Here is a 21,726-nt window from a genome sequence, read left to right as displayed (position 1 = left end):
ATGGTTCTCCTTTCCCCAGAAGCCATTGCCTGCCAATAGCTCGTCAGTAAGGCACTAGTCCTGAAGAATACATGACACATCTATGAACCTGGGTCACTTTTAATGTTTAGAAAAGCATAGTTCCTGCATCATTTACCTAAGTAAGGGTCCCATAGCCAAGGAAACCATTCTGATTATTTCATACTCCCCAGAAGAGAATTGGGATGCTATATCAACTAACAATAAGAAGGAGAAATATATATAGCTCTGCAGCCTCTCTCCACTTTTTTTTAAAGTTATTTATTTTATTTTATGTATATGAGTACACACTGTAGCTGTATAGATAGTTGTGAGCCTTCATCTGATTGTTGGGAATTGACTTTAGGACCTCTGCTTGCTCCAGTCAACCCTGCTTGCTCTGGTCTGGTAGACCCTGCTCTGGCCCAAAGATTTATTTATTATTATAAATGAATATACTGTGGCTGTCTTCAGACAGCACCAGAAGAGGGCGTCAGATTACAGGTGGTTGTGAGCCACCATGTGGTTACTGGGATTTGAACTCATGACCTTCGGAAGAGCAGTAGGTACTCTTACCTGCTGAGCCATCTCACCAGCCCCCTCTCTCCACTTTTTAGGTCCAAGACAATTCATCATGATAGTTAACCACTATATGAAGTGAATCTCAAACTTCCTTTGCTACTTGTTCCTAAGACATTATTTGAGACCATCATCTTTCACTTTTTGCAATCAAGCAAATAAGAAACTGCACCATTTGTTTGAACTTGCCAATATAATACACGACCAGAGGTCATTTAAACTGATAATACTCCAATTCTGAAAAAGCAACAAAAACTAAGCCAAACTGTGTTAAGTTTGGATGTCTGGAACCCTAGACTACTCTATCATCTTCCACCAGTGACCACCTGTGACAAGTCTTCCTCACTGGCTGCTGACATCTGCAAACAAGAGCTTTGGTCTGTAAGAAAGCAGGAGAGGAGAGAGTGCTTGGGAGTCCTTTATGAACTATCAAGGGGCCAGAAGCAGAATCTTTCTTTGCCTGGCAGAGAATGGTCAAAACGAATACAATTTTGTTTTGTAAAAGATAATAAATTCTCCCTTATATAAAAGATGGTTGAGGGTGGAGGACTGGAGGGAAGGCCCACTGGGTAAAGTGCTTATACACACATGAGGACCCAAGCACCTACATGGAAAGTCAGGATGGTACACACTTGTAATCCCAGTGCTAACGGTGAGGCAGGAAAATCTCAGCAGCTAACTGGCCAGTTAGTGAACATCTCCACATATGAGAGCATACACACCCACGTACAGATAAGCATGTGTGCATACACACACACACACAGAAAGAGAGAGAGGCGGGGGCGGGAAGAGATGGTTGGAATTTTTACTTTCAACCTACAAACATCAAAGCTAGGGGAATTCTATAGAGTTCATCCCAGAGCAAATTCCTTAGGTGCCAGATGAAAATGGGGGGGGGCTGTGAATAACTGGAGGAGACAGCTTTCAGGCCAAAGAAAAATGTGGTTAATCATTGAGTTTATCACCATGGGTTCATTACTCACAGCCATCTACACAAAATCTACATTTGGAAAACAGAAGTATCTTCAGACATCATTTTCCCATTCAAGGTACTTTTCCACACTTTAAGCTCTTTGTTAAGATTCTTCTTCATTAAAATCTCTTCCTATGGAGTCCTGCTTTTCTGGATTAAATGCCAAACTCCCTAACTTCATTCTTGAGCCAACCATTTGAGAATAATTCATGGCTTCCCGTTTCTTTCCATAAGATTTAAGACTTAATTGTGGTGCCTAATAGATTCTACTATGGTTATCTTTCTCTCATATTAAATTGGCTAACTCTGGAGACAGGATATCATCTCTTTCATTTTTTTTTTTTTATATACAACATTAAGCCCTCTCTGTGTCTAGAACAAAAAAGAACTGGGAAAAGTCTAAGTGGAAAGAAACATGTTATAGTATTTTGGTAATAGTGAAAGCAAATATTTTTGGATACACAACTACTACTCCCTTAATGTAAACATTCATTCACTAATTTCTCATTCAACAAATAGACTCAGAAAATATAAGTCCATCAAACAATAAAAAGATGTCAAACATTTTTTATTCATTAGATTCTATTATTTATTTTTTCTAATTCCCTTTCTTTAACATTACTTCCTTTCTGTGTTACAAGCAGTTTTTCTTTCACTTGAAACAATCTTAATTTGACACTTCAGAATTATTATTTTAACATGACTAGGTAGTTTTTCTTGACCAAAAAACAGTACCCCAAGAGTTGCAGCATTTCTGAACACTTGACTGACAACAGAAAGATTACAAGTCAAATAAGACAAAAACTTGCCCTTGAGAAATTCAGAGTTTATAAGAAAACACAGAATTGTCAAAAAGAACTAAACCATAATAAGAAAAGGCCTAAGAGGGATATATGGGAGTCCATAAGCATTTAATAAATTAAAATATTTGTAAATGGCTTATAATTTAATGAATAAAATAACAGGGAGATTGATTTATATACCTCTTATGTACATCTTTGAATTTCTAAGGGTTTAATTTGCATAATGAATGAATAATATTTACTGAGTATGTATCAAGCATCATTCTAAATACACAAAGGTATGTATAAAAATAATCTGTTCTTTCATTAGCTCTCTGTGCAGTGTGAGTGTCTTATTTTACAGATGGAAAAACCAAGGAGAGAATAGCTTAAGTGATTTCTCAAGGCTAAGAAATGACGGCAGCACGGTTAACATCCAAATTTTGCAGACTAATTTGTTCTCAGTCTCCAATATTACAATAGAGGCTTCTAGTTCAGGAAACATGGTTCTTGTTTGCTGAAGTCAGTCATGTTATTTTATCTAATTTTTTTTGAGAGAGAAATTGGGACAAAAAAGAAACACAAAGCATTTTCTAGAATTCTTTGTTTTGCCATCCCTATGGTGATAAATTTTGATCTCTGCAGGTCATAACCTCACACTTAGAGAAGAAAAGATGGCTTGTGGCTCTTTTGCACTTTACAGAGTCAGTAATATGGTTCAGTCTTTCTGAATTACACATTTGTTAATTGAGTGAAACAAGTGAACACTGTATGCAGAGAATAACAACCATTCTGTGTTCTCTGGCCCTTACTCCCGCATCACAGAGCAAGTGACTATAGCTTGCTCCAGGCATAACATGCCTAAAAATGTTCACAAAATCCACTGTCTGCATTCCCAAGCACCACTTTTATAAGGCATGTTTCTGATTAAAAACCAACCTCCATGTTGTTGAATAGAAAAAAAATTATACAAAAATATTAGCTAAGATGACACTCATGAAATAGGTCTGTTTATATAGACTTTGTTTCATAAACCCCAATTTCCATCGACAATTTATGATGCTAAATACAAAAGGTGAAAGAATCAATTATAAATGATCTTGCATGAAATGTAAAACTGCCCCTTTGGTATTAGAAGAATCAAAAAGAAAACATTACAGTAATTTAGATCTAGAATGTCTCTTAAAGACCCAATCATAGAAAGATTAGTCCCAGTGATGTGCTGTTGAGAAGTAATGAAACCTGATGTACGCCAGGTTTAAAGGCAAGGCATCAACTCACTGGAAATAGTCTAGCATAGCTTTTCCCTCCAGGCAAAACATTGTGGTGATGAAATGGCTTTGGCCTTTTAGTCACGAGAATGAAATAAACAAAACAGCACAATGATAGTTCAGTCTCTGGTACTAGCAATAGGTCTATTTATACTCCTTAGTAGCAGGGAGAGAGAGAGAGAGAGAGAGAGAGAGAGAGAGAGAGAGAGAGAGAGAGAGAGAGAGAGAGAGAGCAAACATCTTGGCTTGGGATTCCAGCCTTTTGTGAAACCATTTTCTTCTCATTGAAACATTCCCTCCTGGAGAGAAGACAAAGAAAGACTCAGGAAGCTAGTGAGACCTACTAAGCAAAGGAAGTTCACGAAACTTACAGTTAAGTACAAGACCTACAAAGCACCTTCCCAGGGTTGTACGAGCAGTAAACAATGGCTGGAGAAGGAGGACACTCTTTGTTGCCTTCCAATTGGGCACTGGGTTCCAGTGATGCTGCTTTCATGAGCCCATCATCCATGTGAATGTGAGCTTTTTGGTGGTTCAGCTGCCTTTGGATTAGCCATGTTTCTACAAGCAACTCCAATGAATTAATTGATTTGGCAGTTGGATGGAATCATTTCTTTCATCGTCACTAATCACCTGCCTAAGAAACATGGACATTTGTTCTCATCTATCCAGGAAGAGTCACATAAGATAGCTGGCACCCAAAGACCCACTAAACCAGAGAAGAATTGGGATGAGCATTTGTGCAGCAATTACTATGGGTGATAAGAACTGTACTTGAGGCTCATCCATCTGTAAGTGAAACATCCACAAGAGTAATCTAACATGCTAATTTCTCCCATGGGGATGATCTACTACCCTGCTATAATGGCAATTGCATGAACCTTGCTGAAGGAGAAAAATCACGCCTACACATGATCTAAACATGCTATAAACAACCAGCAAGGTGTGCTTAGAGCCCCTCTCTGAGACCTCTGAATTACGCTGACAGTTACTAATTTGACTGCTAGCTTAATCACTGGCTACTGTTGCTACCGCTGACCATCACAATGTCTCATATACTGTTAATGCAGTAAGTTCTCCTTGTTCTCACATCTACATGATCAACTTGTAGCTTTATCACGGCAGAGTTAACTCTGTCACAACTCTATATTTAACTACTCGTCAACAGGATCAGCTGGAGAGGTCTCTTAGGTGGAAGGTTCTTATGAGAAACCATGCTCATTTTCAATTTAGATTAGCTGCATTTCAAAGCAAGAGGACGTGAAAAGGCAATAGAGACTTACCTTTTTTCTCAAAAGCTTCAGGAAGGCACCAGCAGCTTGTTATAGCTGGCCAAGAGCCCTGTTCTTCCTCTTATCTGGTCTACTTGAGTGTCTCATACCCTGCAGCAAGTTTCTCTGTGCCTTGTCCCTGGTGTTCCCAGCTCCCAGTGTTTACCCTAAGTACATATGGTATCCACTTGCAACCTTCACCACAGACCCTTTTCTCCTACCACATACTAGGAGCTAGCTCCTAAACTACAAACAAGGCTGAGCCATATGATGGTGGAGCACCCTTGGGGGAAACTCAAGATGGCCCTCTTTCTCTCTGTGGCACAGAGCAGTATGCCTACAAGACTGAGACATATGTATTGCGTGAGTATGGACAGAAACCCAAGTTGGCTGATGGGCTAGAGAATATATCACGGTCTCCGAAAGCTGCACATAGGGGTGGGGTGATCAAACAAACAACTGAGGCTTAGCAATCTGCTCAGACAAAGAAAGACAAGAAAAGGACATGTTTGTGTTGTCCTCCAAATTAGCCTCCAGTTTGGAAGACAATATGAAAAAAAGGAAGGATGAAAAAGAAGTGTTAGCTTGCCATTTCTTACAGACACAAAATAAAAATTAGTAGCTTGCGAAACACCTATTCCTGAGATCTAAAAATCTCACCTCCAGAGCAGAATCAATCAATGTGGAGGGAGAAAGCGAGGGAGAAGTGATGTATGATGTCCCTCAGTATCAGTGTAACCTTTAATACAGAGGAAGATGAAAATCCCGACTCAGCATGTACACAGGAGGCAGCATTACTAAAGAATTATTATAAGAAACCACAATTATGAGGAAATTCTGTATCTGCAGTGCTCAAATTGTAAAAAGCATCATTTAAAGAATAAAGGAAGCCCTCATAACCTAGCTTATAATGCTTATGAGGTCATAGGATATGAGAATGAATGGCATCAGTCTGGGGGCCAAAGTTATAAAGACACTTGAGTAACTGCTCACACACCCTTGAGACAATACAGTGAATTTGTCCACAGTGGACTGGTTCAAATACGTGGTTACAGCTAGATGGATCCCCATGAACATCAGGGACTAGAAGACAAGACAGGAATAATATTATTACTAAGGAAACCAGGAGTGAGGGAGACGACATTCAGTGCTTGCTCACCAAGCCTAGAGGGTTTGGGTGTGCTAAAGAGCTAAGAAAGAAATTAATTCCCAGGGGGCTCTGCTACTTTACTGAGCCACAGATGAGGCATGATATTGCTGAGGTAGAAGACATTCTTAAATTTTTAATGACTTAAAATTTTAAACTGGGAATTGCACAGAGGGGTGTGTCCAGGACAACCAATAGCCAGAGTGATAAGATTTGTGAAAAGCCAGAGTTCCTCAGGTAAATTTTAACAGAAGCCACACGCTGTGGAGGGAACCTTGGGAAAGCTTTAAGGCCAAAGCAGCAGTTCACCAGAGGCATAAAAGACAGAATGGAAGACAGAGTGGTAAAGTTAAAAGAGATTCTTTGTCTTCGAAGTAGGCAATGATTGCCTCCCTCAGAGTATTCTGAGTACACTTCTCCCCATGAGAAAATATGCTGGGGCATGGAAATTGAAACACTGTGTTGGTTTGAATGGTTTAGCACAGGGAGTGGGGTTACTAGGAGGTGTGGCCTTGTTGGAGGAAGTGTGCCATGGTAGGGGTGGGCTTTGAGACCTTCTTCCTAGCTGCTTGGAAGCTAGTCTGCTTTTTGCTTCATTTTGAACAACATATAGAACTCTCAGCTCCTCCAGTGCCATGCCTGCCTGAGTGCTGCCATGCTTTCTGCCTTGATGATAATGGACTGAACTTCTGAACCTGTAAGAGCTGCCTTGGTCGTGGTGTTTCTTCACAGCAGTGCCTAACTAAGGCAAGAACCCAGCCTACGATTCTTTCAGCAGCAGCAAATATAGATGACAGATTGATAACAGCCGTGGCACTGCCTTGAGCAGCAGGTGAAGGTGCAGCCATAAACCAGGTGAGCCAAGCAGTACAAGGCAGCCCAGTGTAAACCACTGAATGTGGAGAGATACATAGTGGCCACACAGCAGTGCCCCAGGTTTCATTGCATAATGCCCTTGAGTGTCTTGAACGTTACAAATTTGGAGACACATCTAAAAGAAAAGTGAAAACAGATGTTGAGGATTCTGAGTGGGAAAGGCCACTCAGAATCCATAAGTTATTAAATTAAAACCTGGGTGCCAGGAATAAGTTACCTCCTATCCCAATTAATTCTCTGTTGCTATATTAGACACTCTGACCAAAAGCAACCTAGTAGAGGAAAGGGTATGTTTCATCTTATCTTTCCTGATCATAAACTGGGAAAAGTCAAGGCAGAAACTCAATGCAGGAACTACAGAGAAACGCTGTTTGCCAGCCCGCCCTATGGCTCACTCTCAAGCTTAAACTTGACTAGCTTTCTTAGCACAGAACCACCTTAAATTCATTAACGATCAAGACAATCCCTCATAGACAAGCCCACCTGATAAAGAAAATTAGTCAACTGAGACTCTGCAAGATCTGAAGCTATGTGAAGTTGGCAGGTACATGTAAGTATAACTTAGACCTATAAACTGTTGGCTAGGTGTCAGGAGGCAGTTTCCTAAACTCAGCCATCTCAGGAATGAATTCCACCTTACTGACAGGAACAAAACTGAGTTTGTATTCCCAGGTCCGGGAACTCAGCTCCTATCTTGCTTCTTCAGATGTTTCATGTTTGTCTGTTAACCAGTAAAGGATGTAAAGAGGGAAGATACTGTTATCCCGTTATCTAAACCAAGGCACACAAGTCATGAATGTGTCGCTTGTCTTGACTTAATTGACTATGCCCAACTTGCCCACCCTCATTTCCCTTATCATTCTAAGATTCCAGGTCAGAGTCCAGGAGGGAATCTGACTACAACAGCTGACTCAAAGATCCTTGAATCAGGTGACCTGGATAAGGTCCAGTCATCAACGTCAACTTCCTTGCTTAGCCCCTTTTGCCAAAATATGATTGGTCAATGCAATAGCCCACCCCAACCCCCCTTGCTTTCTGTTCCCATCCTATAAAAAATGTTCTGCAACCTTCCTTCAGCGAAGATTCCTGGAGAGTAAGACCCTGTTGCTGAAGACTCTCACACTTTGGTTTTAGAATTTTGAAAATTCAAGCTGGAACTAAGACTGATGCTCCTTCCATATTGCCTGGCTTTATAGTTCTGGGAAGTCCTATGCAAGTGGTTCAGAGGGAACTGCCATGAGAACTCCTTCTTAGTTACAGACTCTACATACTACATTCACTACCCGCATGCCATGCAAAATGTGGCATAACTGTTATAGATTCAATCAGCTGCTTTCCGATTTGATTTAAGCTATCACCAGTGAAGAGAACTCATGTTGGTAACAAATGAAGGCAAAGGTCTATGACTGGAGAGTTGATAGGCCCCAGTGCTGTTGTTTAATTCAAGGAGATAGCATGCCTGTCAAATTGCCTTCTACCTATCTATGATTATACCCCACAGATTACTGCTGCTCTCAGGTTTGAGCCAGGAGGGAAACTTTTTTTGTTGCTATGAGTGATAAATACCACCACTCATGCCCGGTCTACCTGATGCAAACAAGTGACTGTTTCTGTGCATAAAGACTCAATGTTCAGCCATAAATGGAAGAAAATTCCAACATATCTATATCACCTCTACCGAATCCCAGGGAATCCCATGGAATGTGAAAGAAAGGGTGTTAGAGCTGAAGGGAATGAAGGAGCACATGATTAGGCAAATATGTCCTCTGAATTGTAACATTCACTCTATGGAGGAATAGGGAAGACTTGGGAAGCCAATGAGACCCAAGAGGCTCAGGGTAGGAGTCGCTAGGCCTCTCCCAGAGGTTATTTAAACCGTAAACAATCTCTAGAGAAAGAAGAGACTCTTGTGGATGCAACTGCCTACAAGTCCCACAGAGAGCCCCAGACATACAGCTTCCATGAGTCCTAACCCATGCTGGGCTGGGTTCTTCAGTGATACAACTGCCTTGGAGTCACACATGTTTCTTTAACACTTCATCTATGCATCTGTTGTAACCCCAGTGAACTCATCGGTTTATAAAGTTAGACGTGGGTGGATTGATTCTTCAATCTGTCATCAGCGTCCCAAATAGATTGAACAGAATTTGTGTATGTCTCCCCAGAAAAAGTCGAACAACACTGTCATTACCAATGTAAGTTCCCAGGCTGCACTTGATTTTGAGAGGTACTAGAATCCCTAAGAGGTAGACACTTAAGTGGGCTGAACCTCATAATGCAGCTTCCACAGGCTTTACCCCATGAAGAGGCGGCACTTTTTAGTGATGTATCGGTTTTGTCACCATTGTGAGTGACCACTCCCTTACCACCATTTACCTATAAGCTCAGAAAACACATTGGCTTCCCAAGCTGTATTTGGATAGATCATTTCTTTGATATATCACAGATGACAAAGGTTCATTCATCTCTCCTGAGGAAACATAAACGAGTTTATGACAGCCTGGCCCCCTCTCATCAATTTACTGTCCATGAAATAAGCAGGTTTGCTCCACACACTTTTGCCACAGTCTACCACCTTATCATAGGCCTGAAGCAATGGGAACGACCAATCACAGCCTGAAACGTTAAAAACTGAGAGCCATGATGAATTTTTTCTCTTCATAAGTGGATTCTCTCAGCTCTTTGTTTGTATCACAGAAAGCTGACTGCTGCAGACATGAATAACTGCTCTTCTGGTGGTCCTGAGTTCAAATCCCAGCAACCACATGGTGGCTCACAACCAGATCTGTAATGAGATCAGATGCCCTCTTCTAGTGTGTCTAAAGACAACTACAGTGTACTTACATATAATAAATAAAAAAAATTTTTTTTAAAAAAAAGAAATAATGAAAAGTAAAGAAAAACTGTACTCCTCCCAACAGATGCCATTTACATATGTGTGTATGTGTGTGTAGGTATGTATGAATGCATGTATATGTAATTGTGGGCTTTTTCACTCATTCCCCAGTTCCCCAGTAACAACACAGAGGCTCATTATTTGTTTTAAAATGCCTAGGCCATAAGCTAGGCTTGTTCCCACTAGCTCACAATGTATTTAACCCATTTATACCATTCTATGTCTGCCACATGGCTACTTAACTCTCCTCAGTTTCATATGTCTGACTTCCTCTGAGTCAGGGCAGAGAATCTTCCCCTCCCCTCTGACTATCTCGCATACTCTCTCTCTCTCTCTCTCTCTCTCTCTCTCTCTCTCTCTCTCTCTCTCTCTCTCTCTCTCTGCCAGATGCCTCATCTTTTAATCCTGTCTCAGCTTATTGGCCATAAGATTTTTATTGACAGGTAATGCTTCCACAAAACACACAAGAGATTATCTCTTCATATATATATTTGCAAATATTAGTTAAATTAACCACTAGTAAATGGTATTTCAAAGTTTTATGCAGAGTTTTTAACCAGAGTTAAGAGCTTCCACTTGATATTACAGTTTGAGCAAGTTGTGGTAAATCCTTGCCCAGATTTCTTCCTTGTGAAATATCAAGGAGGAAAACCTTCCGACCACAGGCAGATGGAGCAACTGCATAGACTACAGAAGTAGAGAGAGCCACACCCTGCAGATATCCAACCTTTGCCTTAAGCGAGCCTGGCTCACTCAATTGGAAGGGGCTAAGGGGAAGCATCTAAGTAAGAAAGGACAGAGCCTTGAGCTAAGGACAGGAGCCAATGAATGATTCTTTCAAGAAAGCAAATCAAGAGATATCAAGATGTTGGTCACCACCCATGTGGCCCTCATAGAAGCACACATCTGGCTCCTAGATTTTTCACTTGAAAAAGTGACTGGAGATGGTCCTCTTCTGTCTAAGAGATGAAGGTACAGTTGTTCTTCTCAAGAATCAAGAAGGCTTCATTTTTAAAACAGAACTTCTGGTTTGACTCCAGGAACTAGTGAACATACGACCCTGGCAAGATCACCAAACCTATGCTCACTTCAGCTTCCTCATCTCCAAAGTATAAATAACAATCATACTTAGCTCCTAAATTACTATCTTCGTGCTTAGTACAGGAGTGCCTAGAACCAAATACACAAAGTCAGTGTTCTGTGTGTGGTAGGTTAGGTTAACTACATTATTATTTCAAGGTAGATGGAATATTTGTGCACGTTTAAAATTCACAGTGATGATTTCACGTGCTCATGTTCATCCTTGAGGCAGCAGACACTGTCCCTGCATGGATAAAAGCTACCAGAGCTCTCAGAAGCTAAACTACATCGGCTGAAATTTGTTCTGGCTCCGTAAGCTAAACTATATCAGTTGGACTTTATTCTGGCTCAGTTAGGGTAATGAACAAGTGGAACAACATAGTCAACGCATACTTTGTGCAAAGGAGTCCTTCCTTTTTGTGACTTCCTATGTCCAAAAGCAGGAAGCCGCAATACTTGCTTGAACAAAGACTCTGCTTTGAATGGCCTATTTAAGATGATTAAACACGGTGAAATGTCATCACACCCGTGTTCTTCTCAGGCCTTCCTACAGCCTTCTATTTTTACCACCTAAACTTCTCCCCAGATGCTTTCCCTTCACTGTTTGGTGGCACGTGGTCTCCCTCTTTTGACCTCAGAACAATTGGAACTAACATTTAGCCACCAATTCTGATATGGATCTGGCTTTAATTTCATATACTATATTTCTTTAATCATTACACTTCCAGAAGAAAACAAAAGCCAAAAAGCTTTGGAATGTGGTAGTGGGTATAATTACTTTATATTACTTTTATATGATCATAGTGTGTGTGTGTGTGTGTGTGTGTGTGTGTGTGTGTGTGTGTTCTCTTTGGTTGAAGAATGAATGAAGCTTAGGTCAGAATGAGATTTATTTAAGGGTTTCAGATTTAAAATATATAACACTAGTGTTATATAAAATATATAACACTAGATATATAAATCAAAATAGGATTTGCCCTTTATTTGCTATGGGTAAGTTCTTACGTCTATAGCTACAAGCTTCAAAATCATTCTATATTGAAAGGCAATTCTCCGTGGGCATTTCTGCACAACACACCAAGCTTGCTCTTTGGCTTTGTGTTTTGTCTTGTTTGGTCTTGCCTGTGTAGTAGTGAGGATATACTCAGGTTTTCACCCACCGAAGTCAGGTGCTCTGTCATGGAGCTGTCCTTCGAATCCAGTGCGACACTAATTGTTACACTTGTTAACATGGTAAACTGTTCTGGAAGATACAAATGCTTCTTACTCTGGAATGTAGGAGTTATTTGCATCCTTACCAACATTCTAAACTCACATATCCTCCTAAGGCAAATATTACTCAGGTTTGCTAGCAGCCAATAGGAAGACTGGAGATTCCGAGGTTAGGGGTTCTGTGTCAGGGACAAACACATCATCAGAAGCATTCTCCAGAACACTTCTGTATCCCCCCAATGCAGCTAGAGATGCAAGGAAGCGTGAAGCGGATACCAGTGGCTCTAATCCTAAGTGTGAAGCTCCCATGTGTCGGACCCAAGGGTTTCATGGCTTTCCTAGCGTTAGTCATTCTTCAGTGGGCTCATTTGTCAACTTGTAAGTAAGATGTCGGAATACAGATACTTTCCATGCTCTGGTTCCCCGACATGCATGGGGAAAGGGAACTTACTTCACAGCCTTCATGTATTAAGCTTACAAATGAGATCACACATACATAATACATAACCTGTCCATACCTCAGAGCTATACTCGAATACTGTTCAAGGTAGCAATACCACGCAACTGTTGTCTGCCTCTACTCCATTAAATGGCCTGCACACTGGCTTAGTCTTCACTATCCAATCTGCTTCACTGACACCAAAGGCTATGCTCTAGGTCAACAGTTCATCCCCTAGATAGTGACTAAAAGCTTTGTTTTGTTTCTGAAACTGAAGGTCATGTACTCTAGACTGGACTTGAAACCTCTATATAACCTCGGAGGATTCTGTCTACATTTCCGCTCCTCTCTGTTTCCTTCCTTCCAATCAGACACACATACATAAAAGGTGCTAACAAAAAAGGAGGATGTTTTTATAGCTGTTCTAAGACTTTTAAGTTCTAACCTCTCTCCCAATTACAATTTAACCATATGATAACTTAAATGACAACTCTCGTAGACACTCCAGTTGCTGAAGTTTCCTTTGAGTCCTTACAACAATGTCAGTCTTAGATCCCCACAGGAGATTGGATAAACTTACCTGTAGCAAAAAATCAAAGAGAGCCATCTTGGACCACTCATGGTGATGAATTTCAGTGCAGCCCCACTCAGGTCTGGGAACCCGGCCATTCAGCCAGCACTTCTGTTTTAGCAACTGCTGATAAGTTCCCCAGGTGATCTTAACGGAAGAATGGCTATCATTGCTTGCAGATGCTAGAGATGAGTCCCAGAGAATGATAGGGCGAGGTCGGCCGTCTACAGAATCAAAAAAGCAAACAGTTCACTCGGCATGCTGCTGTACTGAGTAGCAAATGTCCCTGGGCAGCTCACTCACTAATTCACGCCTTCTCTCACCTGTCCGGTGTGGGACCCTTTGTAACCAAATTCCATGGTCCCTGTGTCTTCACAAGTCTTAAGACTTTTATATAAATGACACTTATGGTCAGTTATAAGTCTTATGAAGGTACACTTACTGTAGACAGTAAAAGAAAATTTAACAAGATTTATGGATGTGGCAAGAACAGGCTACTAACTACTACTCAAGCATCCTCTGGCTTAGTATGGTTTTATTCCACATCTAAAAAGCAGCCGCCACAAGAAAGGAAAGAATCCAGACATTTATAATTGTCTATTCAAGGTCTGAGCAGAGCGGTCTCTGTTTGTAATAACAGCTGTCTGATTTTCTGAGGCTACATCAGCATGCTAGGGGTGTGGAGAATTTTTAGAAGTCACAAATGTAAAAGGGAAAATGGATGTTTTGCATCAATGTCTGCAGTCTCCGAAGAAGGAAAGCAGGAGAAAGAGTGTTTTTGTTTCTGTTTTTCTTTTCTGATACAAGTGTGCAAGTACGACAGTGCTCTTGGAAAGGGGTCACACATGCACACGTAGCCTCAGGAGGTGTCCTTAAGCAAATGTCACTTCTTCAACTGCGTGGGCATAGATGATATATTTTTTTTTAAATGACACTAACGTTGTTTGGATTTCAACCCAGTTGTCAATGGGTAGAAATGCAATTTCACTGCTAAGCTGAATAAAGTATAACACATCCCTACGAAATCCTCATCAACAGGAAAGATCACAATGGAGTCTATCGAACAACATTTCAGTCTTAAAACTAGAACTATCGTTTGCAAGCCCCCATTTCATCCAAGTAAAGTCCCAGAGATGGTGATGATCAGGGTTACTTATAATTCAGTGTCCTTGAAGAAAACAGCTCCATTACAAGCATCTAGGAAGCTCCCTTAACTCATTCTGGACAGGCCTGAACAACAGAGCCTGAAGGAATTCTGCTGGGAGTGTCCAGACATGCCATGAATTTCGGAAAGCCCTTTGAAAGCGCCTGGGATGTTTGAAATCTACAACTTTCTTCACCTAGCTAGGAACTCAACCTCCACCCCCTTGCTTGAATCTTGTAATGCTCTTATCTGCAGGAAACAGCTGCTGGACCCATTCGGAAGCTGGTGGCACACCAATGGTTTAAACACATTAATTCAACCATTCTTATCACCCCCATCCCAGCCTGTCCCAAAGGAAACTCCTCCATTTAATCGATAGGGTAGGGTAGAGCATGTGGAAGGCTTTGGTTTATACACAGTAGGTACCTCCCAGTCACTGACACACAATTAAGCGAAGGAAAAAACCTCCAGGCTGATCCAAAAGATTATCAGTTTACTGTTCCTTTCCACCTTCCCATTTTTTGTTTTTACTAAGTCATTGAGACTCCTGAGACCTAATTCTATTCTAAAATAGAAGAGCTAGACAATCTTGTATACTCCGAGTACTGTGTTGATTTAAAAAAGAAAGAAAGAAAAGAAAAGAAAAGAAAAGAAAAGAAAAACAAAGGAGGAAGAGAAATAATAAAAATCGTGTACGATCTGTCTAAAAAGGAGGAAGACAAGCTGGGCTAGTGTGGCCAAATATAAATAGAAAATATCATGCAACTTTTCGAGACAAGCACATGGGACAACTGAACTGCCAGAGGCTGTGAGCCAGCATCCTAGACACTGCCATTCAGCAACAGCACTTCTCATCTCAGAGCAAGGAAGTGTTCAGGGGTAACTAAAGCCTAATACTGCATGTCCACAGGACAGTCACGATAACGACAGGCAGGCAGCTGTTTCATGTACAACTCAAGCTCTGGGAGGAACAAGAAGGGGTCTACAGAAGTCAGAGAAACCTTCCTGCTTCTCTCCACATCTTTAAGAGCATCCATGCCTTACTCCAAAATTAAATAAAAAGAAGTCTCCTCATTTTGGGCAGTGAAGAAAATTCTGCATGAGAACGTATGAGAAGAAAAACCCAATTGTCTGCAGTCCAGGACAAAGGGTTGTTTTGTTTTCTAAAGTTTTCCTGCCCTCTTCACTCTCACTTGAATAAATAAATAGCTTTAAAATGTTAGGAGAGAACATGGTTAACTCATGGCTGAGGCTTAGGCTATGGAACCCAACGGATCTTTTGCTCTCTAGTCTGACTTCCTTGCCTAGTGAATTTGGCAAGTGACAGGCCTCTCCAAACCCACCCCCTTCCCCTCTGTGTCACCAGCGTGATCATGTATCTTCATAAACTGACTTCACAAGTATTCAGTACGACTGTGTATGCAGAAAATATTCCTTCCTCAAACTTTTCTCACTTCCACCTGATGCAAACATTCAGGCTTCCCTTCCTCAAGGAGTTTGAACATATTCAACATATAATTGTTACCTGTAGCCACCCCACTATGGCTACCCACTGGGTAGAAAAAAAAAGTTAAAAAAAAAAAAGAAGAAGAAGCAAAAATTACACAAAGGAAAAAGTAGAAATATTTCATATATGTGGATTCTCATAATTGTTTCATTAAATATTATAGTATGGATGTTTATTTTACAATTAAATGCTTGAGTAGCACTGACATAATTGTTCTGCAGTAATGTAGCCCAGTGGTCTGCATACTATGCAAAGAGCAGGGAGTAACCATCTGGGGCTTTGCCAGTCGTGTGGTCTCCAGCACAGCCATTAAGTAACATGCTTGGCTCAGTGTCACAGTGGCACAAGAGGGTGGCAGACAGGAAAGTGACAATTGGTAGTGACTAAGAACACAGCTTTTTTGTAAACAGTAAAGCATGAGTCCATATGATTTTCAATTGTCATAGTAATACTTTCAACCTTTTTGTTATTTTTCAGCCATGTAAAATTGCAGACATCAGTTTATGAGAGACAAATAGGTAATGGGCCACTTCGGCCACAAGCTGTGTGCCCGTGGATTTATCAATCTCTTCGATAAATCATCAAATTCTTTGATGGTTTTTGTTGTTTTTCCTGTTGGTTGGTTGTTTGCTTGTTTGTTGGTTTGAAACATGGTCATACCATATAGCCAAGGTTGACCTGTGTAGACCAGGATGGCCTCAAACCTGTTTTCCAGGTGTTAAGATTAGAAGTGTGCACCACTTCAACTCATGGTTTCTTCTCATCACCTAGCTGAAGACTTCCTGCTGTAGCCAAAGCTGGACCTGAACCTTCATTCCTCCCATCTCTGCTTCGTGGATGCTGAGATTACAGGCACATGCGCAGTTATTGGATACACTTTCTATCCTGATAGCTAATAAATCATTTCTCAAACTGCCAAAGGTGGTTCAGCAAACAGGCACAATAAATTATTATTCTCCGTGGCCGTCCAGGTCTCCCCAGCAAAACATAAAGACATTCTGCCCAGAGAACAGAGAAAGCCAGTGATCTGAGGCTCCCTGGTTGGTGAATGGAGGAGCACAGGCCTCTTGCGTTTCCCTGTTTGTTGTTCATCTTCCCATTAGAGCCAAGAGTGTGTGACCCCGTGGGTAATAATATCTGTCGGTGTAGCTGCAGATCCAAGCACAGTTAAGTGCCACTGAGGGGAGAATCCCACATGATATAAAATAGAGCTTTTAAGAGGAGTAAAGGAGCATTGATAGATCAGAAGGGATGATGGGAAAACAGTCTCTGAAAACAGGAGCCTGGTTAAATGCACTCACCCTGAAGGATTTTTGAAATGAACAGTGTTCATCTCCTTCCATTCAGATTTGTCAAGATGATACAGTGCTGTGCTCTCTGGAGAAATCTTAATGGTGAAGAGATAAAATTCTAACTGTCAGAGTGGTGGGAAGCAGCCTTTAACAGATGTGTGGGTGTCCATGTGAATTAAAGGTTACACAGCTGTCTTAAAAATTAGACTTGCCAGTAAAAACTCCTCTCTTCCAATATCTGCATATCTCCTTGGAATTTTGATGTTCTCTTTAGTCATTTTTGACTTGACAGCACAAAGAAGACATTCTTTGGGGGAAGATGGACATGAAAATTAGCCAAAAATGTATGCTTTACACAATCTCCTTTGTCTACATGTATTAAATGCCCTTCACTTTAAACACTGGCCGACTGGTTTTGCTACACCATAGAGGCAGGCCAAGCATGCTGGTGGAGTGTGAATGTCTGTCCGTATTTATCACCAGACAAAAATAAGCAAAAGTGTTCTGAGCTGTGAATCAAAAGTCCTTTCTATCGAATGGGCGGCATTCCAAGACTCTTTGTGAATGAGACTGAAAGGAAGTAAGAGTTCAGCATCGGGCCTTTCACTAAACACAATTCTACAGATCCTTGAAAGAAAGCATGGGCCAGTCAAAACCGGTGGAGCATCTTCATTGCAGGAAATAAATTCCATGGGCTCCATCACAAGCATCAACAAGTCACCCACAAAAAGCCTTATACTACAGACTGCCTACTGCTAAAAACAATGAGATGTTCATGCCTGCTGCTCCAAGGCCTTGAAGAAAGTTTCTAGGTATGCAAACTTGTTAAGTCTTACTAACTTCGTTATTCTTCAGTGCCTCGAAAAGCAGGATTTGGAATATGTATACGTATACATTATTGCTGCTCTTTTGGAGCATCGGAGTCCAGTTCCTGTCACACACATCTAGCCACTCGAAAACTCTTACAACTCCAGCTCCCAGGGATCTTATCTCTTCTGGCCTCCAAGGGTACCAGTTCACAGATGTCACACACACATGAATACACATAAATAAGAGCAACTTGAAAATAAATCTTTTCAAAAGTAGTAGATGGGTGCTGGGTGTGATACCTACCTCTTTCAAACACAGAAACTGAGGCAAGGGCATTTTGAGTTCATGGTAGCTTAGTTTATATCACTACTTAAAGGTTAGCATAAGTTACTTGAAAGAGAAATTATCTCCATATACCAAGGACTGGGACTTGAGCACACTAGTAGATCTTTGGCCTAGCAATCACAAGAGCACTACAATCTCTCTCTGAGTATCCCTCTCCCACACCTCTCTCTGTGCCTGTCCATGTCTCTCTCTAACTCTCTGTTTTGCTCTTTGTTTCTCTGTCTCTCTGTCTTTATGCATCTCTGTGTCTCTCTGTCTTCATGTCTCTCTATCTTCATGTCTCTCTGTGTCTCTGCCTCTGTGTGTGTGTCTGTCCTTCTAACTTTATATGTGTCTCTGTCTTTCTGTGCTGTCTGTCCTTCTTTCTCTCTGTGTGTCTCTCTGTCTCTTTGTCTCTTTGTGTGTCTCTGTCAGAGTCTCTCTATTTCTCTGTGTGTCTTTCTGTCCATCTCTGTGTCTCTCTGTATCTCTCTGTCTCTCTAACTCTTATTCTCAAGTTTTATACAAGCAGACACACACAAATACAATTTTTCCACCTATCACTATTTTTAATTTTATATTTGAGATTACAATGTAATTACATTTTTTCTTCCCTTTCCTCCCTCCAAACTCTCCTATATATCCGTACCCACTCTTCTTCAAATTTATGGACTCTGTTTTTCATTAATTGTTATTGTATGGATATATGTATATACATGTATATTCCTCAACAACCTATATACAATCTACTCCATCTGTATCGTATTACTTGTATGTACACAGTTTGACTGAAGTGAACAGACAGGTGAAATCTCTCAGCTTGAAGCTTGTGTGACAAGCTAACATGTGTGAAGGAAACTCAAATAGGAATGTGAGATTTGTGATGGGCTTGAGAGAGGACTGGGTTGGAAGGAGATGATGAAAGTTCGCATATAGTCCGGATTTTCAGTACTGTTAATTAGTTTATCCACTTAAAAGGTGTTTAAAAGCATCATTTACTCTCTGGACTTATGTAATCCTAAGTTTGGGGTAGAAGAAATATGACAAAGTATGTGTTTATATATATTTTAAAAAAATAAACCTCACTAGGAAGCTCCCTTGGGTTCCAGGCAAGAGCTGAACCTTACACATCTTAGAAATTAATATAACCAAGCAAGTATACACATACATGTTTTTTAAAAGGCTAGGTGAAGAAGTGGGTGAACAGAAACAGTGACAAACTAAAGAGTGAGCTGAGCACTGGGACACATGATTGGAAGTCACAGGTCACTAGGAGAGGAAGTTTGCTGAGAAGCAGCTCGGGGCCTGCTCTGATAGGGTAAACAAAAAGGTCACACATTATTGCTTCTATCCTGAAGCCACCACTGTCTCCTTAGGACCAGAGGCAAGAGATCTAACACACTGAGGAAGATATTAACCTACCCAAGATGCACAGCAAGAACTTTCTCAACTCATCTTGCAAGACTGGAAGTCCAACAAAATAAACACCAGCTCTGACAAGTCTAACAGGGGAGCACATCTTCATAAGGTTTTATGAAGTTTGCTTGTTTGTTCATTTTGAAGAAAAAAGGGTAGAGACAAAATTATGTAGTTTCCATATGTGTAGATGCTACAAAACTAACCAAGAGGTGGAATTCAGGATTTGTCTTGGAAATAGATTTCTATGTAAATTGAAGAACAGGAAGACATCACTATACATCTATTAGAATGACTATTATCAGGGCTGGTGAGATGGCTCAGCGTTTCAGAGCACTGACTGCTCTTCCAGAGGTCCTGAGTTCAATTCCCAGCAATCCATGGTGGCTCACAACCATCTGTAATGGGATCTGATGCCCTCTGAAGGTGTGTCTGAAGACAGTGACAGTGTACCCATATACATAAAATAAATAAGTAATCTTTAAAAAAAAGAATGACTATTATCAAGATAAAAAAAAAGTCTCCTGGCAAAATCCTGGAGAAAGGAGAAACTTCAGACACTGTTGGTGAGAAGGGAAATTAATCCAGCATCGTGGTGAACTGTTTGCAGGGTCCTCAAAGTAATGAAAGGAAAATAAATATATGACCATATCACCCAACTCCTTGATGCTCTCCAGGGAACTGAAACTAGAATTGCACAGAGGAGTCTGCACTCTCATGGTCACTGAAGCATCCTTCTCCACAGCCGGGCCATGGAGGCAATCTGCATGATGGCCATCAAGTGCTACCACACCTGCACGATGGAATACTATTCAGTCTGTACCAGGGGAAACACTGTCCCACAGGACAACATGCTAAAACAGGAGGCCTGAGCTGAGCAAGACAGAAGATACTGCACAATACCATATGTAAACACTAAAGTATCTGAACCCTTAGAATAAAATGTTTCTAGCTAGACGACTTGAGGGCATATAATGACAAAAAGAATACTGAGTTTCAGTTAGATGGGACAAGAAGATTCAATGATCTCATGACAGGGGAGATGGTTCAGGGGATAAGGCGCTTGCGGAAAAAGCCTGAGGACCTGAATTCTGGATGTGGCTGCACTTGCTTTAGTGCTGTGAGTGGGGCTAGGGGTAGGGGCAGGGATAGGTAGATCCAGCTAGTCTACTCCAGACAATGAGCACCAGGTGCCACACTGTCTCAAAAGAGTGCAGTGGAAAGTAGCAGAGGAAGATGCAGGACATTTGGAGCAGAGGGGCGAGAGCACTCCCATGTGAGAAAGAGGGAGAACACTTTTTAAAATTCATGATCTATTGCACAGAGTGGTGACCAAAATAATAACGCATTGTGTGTTTTAAACTAGCTTTAAAAAACAACAAAGATGTTTTTATTATGAAGAAATATCAAGTATCTGAAGTGATAGGTGTAATTAGCCTACCATGCCACATTAAAAATATTTATCAATTATATATTACATATCTATATTACATATATATGTGTGTATATATATATATATATATATAATTATAACCCAAAAGTATACACAATCATCAACTAAAACTACAATTAAAGAGGCATTGGATTTCTAGGTAATTTAGACCACTTCTTCAAGCAAAAGAAGAAAGAAAGAAAGAAAGAAAGAAAGAAAGAAAGAAAGAAAGAAAGAAAGAAAGAAAGGAAGGAAGAAAGAAAAAAGAAAAGAAAACCCAGTCTGTGTATTCAGATAACCACCACTCACTCCACAGTTGACCTTTTACGGGTTGAACAGAGCTCAGTTCATCCTGATGTTTCATTGATGATTAACTGCTCAGGTGCGTGTGCAGCCTGGGAATAGGGGAGAAAACCATGTGACTTGTCCAACATGACTTGCCCAAGCACACTAAGCTGTCCACTCCACTTTTAAAACCACTCTTCATTCTGAATCTCTGCTGTGAAGCAACCCTGAACACCCACTCCTACTCTACTCCACAACTGGAAAACCCTAGATTCTTCTTGCCACGGTGTTCATTTTAAAATGCAGGAATCAGGGCTGGGTGTGGTAGCACATGCCAGTTTTCCCAACACTCAGGAAGCAGAGGCAGGCCAATCTCTTGAGTTTGAGGCCAGCCTAGTTTATATAGTGAGTTCCAGGACAGA

At 40.8% G+C, this 21,726-nt stretch overlaps 1 protein-coding gene across 3 annotated transcripts in view; it reads right to left on the bottom strand.

Moving 5' to 3' along the window:
- Nucleotides 1-21,726, bottom strand: part of Gask1b (golgi associated kinase 1B) — an 87,897-nt gene that overhangs the window by 21,123 nt on the left and 45,048 nt on the right. For all 3 annotated transcript variants that reach the window (XM_031374151.1, XM_031374150.1, XM_031374149.1), the window contains exon 3: nucleotides 13,104-13,318. In XM_031374151.1, coding sequence (XP_031230011.1) covers nucleotides 13,104-13,318 — 215 coding nt within the window. The remainder of the gene's footprint in view (nucleotides 1-13,103; nucleotides 13,319-21,726) is intronic.

The sequence above is a fragment of the Mastomys coucha genome, unplaced genomic scaffold (assembly GCF_008632895.1).
Source record: "Mastomys coucha isolate ucsf_1 unplaced genomic scaffold, UCSF_Mcou_1 pScaffold16, whole genome shotgun sequence".
Lineage (NCBI taxonomy): Eukaryota > Metazoa > Chordata > Mammalia > Rodentia > Muridae > Mastomys > Mastomys coucha.
The sequence above is the reverse complement of the archived record's forward strand: the minus strand, read 5'-3'. Positions and strand labels throughout refer to the sequence as shown.